The sequence below is a fragment of the Balaenoptera ricei genome, chromosome 12 (assembly GCF_028023285.1).
Source record: "Balaenoptera ricei isolate mBalRic1 chromosome 12, mBalRic1.hap2, whole genome shotgun sequence".
Lineage (NCBI taxonomy): Eukaryota > Metazoa > Chordata > Mammalia > Artiodactyla > Balaenopteridae > Balaenoptera > Balaenoptera ricei.
The window spans coordinates 67648058-67654057 of NC_082650.1; the positions used below are offsets into that span (position 1 = coordinate 67648058).

General features: G+C 35.2%; 1 protein-coding gene across 2 annotated transcripts in view; it reads left to right on the forward strand.

The window, feature by feature from the left end:
• The window catches only part of MAP3K7 (mitogen-activated protein kinase kinase kinase 7), a 61987-nt gene extending 60531 nt beyond the window's left edge, over nt 1–1456 (forward strand). For both annotated transcript variants that reach the window (XM_059941572.1, XM_059941574.1), the window contains one exon: nt 91–1456. In XM_059941572.1, the coding sequence (XP_059797555.1) occupies nt 91–271 (181 nt within the window). In that variant the 3' untranslated portion in view covers nt 272–1456. The remainder of the gene's footprint in view (nt 1–90) is intronic.
• Nucleotides 1457–6000: the final 4544 nt, after the last annotated feature.

Below are 6000 nucleotides of genomic sequence, written 5' to 3' on the forward strand. Positions count from 1 at the left end.
GAATAAAAGTTCTAATTAATTGAGCTCCCATCATCAGCTATTAAGGTATGATTATTTCCATCCTGTGTAATATGTGGTATTTGTTTTTAGGCAAGAACTAGTTGCAGAACTGGACCAGGATGAAAAGGACCAGCAAAATACATCTCGTCTGGTACAGGAACATAAAAAGCTTTTAGATGAAAACAAAAGCCTTTCTACTTACTATCAGCAGTGCAAAAAACAACTAGAGGTCATCAGGAGTCAGCAGCAAAAACGACAAGGCACTTCATGATTCTCTGGGACCGTTAAATTTTAAAATATGCAAAGAAAGACTTTTTTTTTAAAGGAAAGAAAAACTCTTATAATGACAATTCATGAGTGTTAGCTTTTTGGCGTGTTCTGAATGCCAGCTACCTATATTTGCTGCATTTGTTTCATCGTTTATTTTCCTTTTCTCATGGTGGACATGCAATTCAACTGTCTCCTTATATAACATGGGGGCATCTGTACTTGAATAAGCAGCAGTTCTCAACTTCAAAACAGATGCAGTAAACCGTGGCTGTATATGCATGCTCGTTGTGTGAAGGCTAGCCTAACAAAAGGGGTATCAAAAACTAGCTGCTATGAGCAATCATCGTCTTTTTTTCGAGGTGGAACCTCAAGAATGATTTTGTTCTTGTATCTCATCTCAAAAAACCAATAATTTTTTTTTTTCCAAAAGATGGTATATACCAAGATAAAGACAGGGTATTATAAATCTAGAATAATTGGTGGTACATTATAGAAATACAGAACCTTTAGGGATAGTTGAGAGTGAGGGCTTTGATGCCAGCATCCTTGGATCAGTACTGAACTTTATCCATGAAATATTTAAAGGTAAGTGGCGGCTGCTGTATTTAATAAAAGCATATTTCATTAGACTAAACTTTGTCTATGATACATTGAACAAAATGGAACCCTTTTTTTTTTAAAGGTATAAAGATTTTTAATTCTGTGATTGCGTGTATGTGGGCTGAAACTGTAAAGCTTTTATGACTCTAATATTAATATCCCTCAAATGAAATTAAAAGATAAATGAACATGATCCAGCTTAAATGATCATTCCTTCCTGCAATGATTATTGGATTGTTCTACTGTATATTTGAAAAACTGAAGAGAAATCATGGAAATTGGAAATAATTGCTCCAGCCAAAAGGCTTGGGCCTAGATTTCTTTTACAGTACCAAATGAGCAAAAAACCTGGCAAATCAGGACAAGTTAATGAGGAAGTTAAAGGAGTAAATCTAAATTCATCAAGTATCCTATTATTGATACTGGAATGATTGATTTTCCTTGCAAGCCCACCCTAGGATGCCTGCTGCCTTTCAACACTTTTAAAGGAATTTCACTTATAAATAGAAAATTTATATTGTTAACAGTAACTTTGCTACCAACTTTGAAAATAAAAGTAATAATAAAACTTCATTGAAATAATAAACTATATAAGCTCTATTTTTTCAGTTGGTATTAAAATTAATTACATTTTGATACCAGTACAAGGTGTCTTTTAAGTAGGGATGTCATCGACCTCATTTTTATAGCATTAATGTTTTATGAAGAGAAAATTTAAAATGAAAGCATAATTGCTGTGATTATTAGAATTATATCGTGATTGTATTGTAGTTTTGCTCTATTTCAGATAAGCAAGTTGATCTAAGAAGTTATCAAAACTATTCTTAAAAATACTAAAGCAGGTAACTTTTTCTTCCATTATTTTTTCTTCTTCCCACTGAGTTTTATAATGTATTCCTTGTGTATACAAGCAATAAAGGTAAAGGACAGTTTGTACTAAACTGTGTCATTTTTAGCTTCTTCAGAATCTATTATTAAAAAGTTTCTGGTAAATAAATATCGACCATCACTTCATTTAAATAAAAGGAGGTTTTCATTCCCAAATAATTTAATTACCTAGCTGAAAGTGTTATTAGGCTTAATGTATTAATAGTAAAATAAAATTGGCACAGAAAATAACTCTAAGGAAAAGCTTCACTCTTCCATAGTATTGCTGCTTGTCTGTACATCTGTCACTCCACCAAAAGGGACCTAGTCAATGTTTAGAGACTTTTCTAATTATCGCAGAGCATGAGGTAGCCAAGCGTGGATGCTAAGGCTGAACTTTTCCATTAGGATTTATCATTTTAGATTTCAGGTTTTATTTCTAGTCACGAATGTGTTTTTGCTATACACTACACACTTAAAGAGAAAGTTTATTATTGTTATTACTACATGCAATCACTTCATTAAAATATCCCAAATAAGTAAATGGAAGAAAATAGTAGTTTTAAGTCATGATGCCAAATGCAAAAAAGGCTGTTGAACACTTGCTCGCTTGTTTACAGTATGTTCCTCGGGATTTTCAGTACTGTAGCTGTCCTGTACACTGAGTGCAATTCAGCCTTACTTGGTTTTTAAGTACTTGCGTTGCCAAGCTCATATTTTTTAAGTCCTTATTATCCTTGATGATGGGAGAAAAGGATAGCAGGGATGATTAAAATCCACAGCCAGTTTCATCAGTGTTCTCACCCATCAACCCTTCAAACAGAGATATTAACAAGGAGCCAAATTTGTTATTAATTCTGGTCTTACCATTTATTCTAACCCTCATTTTTTGGGGTGGAAATAGCAAACAGACAAGCAAGTATCTAAGAGGCCCCAGTCTGAAAAATTCACAAACAATCCTTGAATAAGCCGTAATTACATTTTATTTTTACCTCCAGGGAAGGAAAACAAAGCTTTTATCTAACTTACAGGGAAATACTCCTCAGCAGTAAAAATAGGTTTTTGAGTCAAATAAAAATCAGTTAAGAATATTTACCTTATAGCAACATAGCATATTGAAGAGATCTGTTTAAAAGCTGTTTACAAATGTTTGACTATTTTTGGTGAAGTATTTTAGAGCATCAAATGTCTTTTTTTTTTTCTGCAAGTTTCTTTTATGTTCCTAGTTTCAGCTCCTGCCTGTAGCCAGATCACAGGCCTTCCCTGTGAAACTTTTGTTTCTTTCTGTAAGTAAGTGTGTGTGGTTTTCAGTGGTCAGCTCCTTTCTTCAAATGGTAGGAAGTTCTACTTCTGTCGTGCAGAACATTTTATGTAAAATGATGTGATGCAGAAATCCTTGTGCATACTGTATAATTGAAGGAAGCTTTTTAGATTTATTTTTGTTTGTAATAAAATTCAGATTGTTACTCTAAACTTGGTCATAAAAATGGTGAATGATTTATATCAGCAAATGAGCTGTGAGGTGTTCTGCTCGAGCAGCATGTTTACGTTATACAAAATCGAATAAAAACTGAAAAGTCAGTAATCCTAATACTCAGTGCTGTTGTAACATAATCATGATTTTTGAGAGGCTGGGTGATTGGCCAGTTAATACATCATTCCCTCCAATTCTAATTTTTGGTTAAATGGATTCTCTTCACAGTTTCAGTGAATCCTGATTTGTATGAAGTATAACACGGTGTACATCACTACACTTCTGCTCATTAGAAACCTGATTTCTTGTAGTCTGTCTAAATTACATTAAGTATTTCATTTCTTTATCAACCTACTAGCCCTCTAACCTACACATCTGTGCACACACACATTCTTATAAACTCTGCCTTCACTTTAGTAAATATACCTGCTTATTCACTCATTCCTCAACAAATATTTATTGGACACCTGTGATAAGCCAAGCTGCTGTGGCTAATGCCAAGTGACATGTCCGTTTCAGTCACATGGTAGTTAGATGGTGTTCCCATTTCACAGGTGGGAAAATAGGCTTCTAAAGGTTAAGACTTGTGCCTGAGTCTGCTTTTCCATCATCATCTGATTTCAGCAGAATTACATGCCTGGAGACTCAGCAGCCACTATCAGCCCACATGAAGGAAAATGGAATGGCAAACAAAGGAAGGGGAACGTGAGGTAACTTTAAACTTGCAGGCACAGGGACTTTGTGACCACTTTTAAACCCAACATTGAGACCCATATTTGTCTTTTAAAGCCAAGTCTGTGTTTTAAGCCACTTGGCTATGCTGTAACTTAAAATGCTCACCAAGTCCCGAGGTGCTTTGGCTCTTTCACTCACTTATTGGATGGGTGAGGTTATCTCCAGTCTTCCGCCCCACCCTGCACCCACATACCTGAAGGATGCGCTGCAAATGGAACTACAGGTCGTGGGGCTGTGAGGCTTGGTCTTTAGACTCGTTCTCCACTCTGCAGGAAAATGAGACTTAGCCCAGGTTTTCTTGTTTTTGGTTTGTTTTGTTTTTTGCCCCTTTTGCGGGTGTGGGGGTCTTATTAAAGAATAATTGGGGTATAATTTTTATACGGTAAACTGCATCCATTTAAAGCGTGCAATTTATTTAGTTTGACATATTGTATACACTTGTAAAACCACCCAGCAGCCAACATCCTGGTCATTGCCATCACCTCCAGAAGTTCTCTCATCTCTTGCCATCTATCTCTCCCTTCACTCCAAGCCCCAGACACTGGTCTGCTCTCTAACAATATAAAATCGTTCTCATTTTCTAGAATTTTACATAAATGATACAATATGTACGTTTTTTAAGCTTTTTTCTCCTCTCGAAGGGTTATTTTAACTCCTTTGAGAGGATTTTTTTTTTTTTTAAGAATTTTTTGATGTGGACCATTTTTAAAGTCTTTATTGAATTTGTTATAATATTGATTCTGTTTTATGTTTTTGGTTTCTTGGCCACGAGGCATGAGGGATCTTAGCTCCCCGACCGGGGATCGAACCCACACCCCCTGCATTGGAAGGTGAAGTTTTAACCACGGGACCACTAGGGAAGTCCCAGGAATTTTTAATTAGACCATTTTTAGTGATGCTTGAAAATCTTTCAGTATCAGTTTTTGAGGGCAAATGTAGGTTTTAGAGGGCTGTAGGTATGTCCAGTATGGCCTGCTTGATTGTGCAATGTTACCATCTTCTGAAACATTTAAGATCACTTTATTTTTATGTTCTTACAGAACCTTAATACTTCACTCACAAAATCCCTTGCATTTGTTTGTTAAAGTAAGTATATTTGTATATGTATTGCTTCAGGTGTTAGAAATGTGAATGGACATGGCAAGTAACATTAGTAAGTACTTGGTGGTTTTCAGCAAATATGCTTCATAAATGTAATTTTTTTTAAGTTTTCTCCTTTTTTTTTTTAGGTTGTAGCTGCTTTTTGCTTGCTCAAAAAAGGAAAGATTAGGTTGATTATACCACAAAACAATACGCAGAAAAATATTTTAAATACCAATGAAAACAATCTTCTTTAAAAAGTATTTGACATGGTATCTCATTCAGGTGCCTACCAGTGGTCCTACCTGGTATAGTGGTGCCCATAGACATAAGTAAGAGTGCATTGGCAGACTGTGTACTGCTTACCACCAGGACCTGTACTCCTTTTCCATCAGTGGCTAATCACTGCTCCAGTGTATCTTAGGCCCCTGCCACAAGGTCCCACTAAAACTTAAAACTACTGTTTAAATGACCTGCCCTTCATGTCAGTTTTTTCAGTGAAACTGTTCTGAGAAACAAATGGTTATTTAACTTTATCTGAGTTTCATGGTACTTTTACATTTCCAAGTAGTGAAATGCATTCTTTATTCTGTAATTTAATGGTTAGTGATATCTTGTAAATGCCATATGGCAGCAGGATAATTGCTTTGAAAGCACCAGAAATTATTGAGCAAATGCTGAATATTTATCTTCTGAAAAGCAAAAGTAATTCACAAAATGAAATTACCTTGCAGCCTTATTGCTTGTTTCTCTTTGTGGATACCTGCCTCTTCTTTAGTTATTACAGGAATGACTATATTAGTCATTGATTGATACATTTACTAAATTCAAAATAGAGACTAAAGAAACCTGAAAATGTGTGCAACTTTTTCTGTGGTTGAAGGAAAAATGGTGATACTTCTTCCGCAGACACTCTAGAACCCTTCTGACTTTAAATCTGTTTCCTACAAAGATACTTAACTAAATATACATCT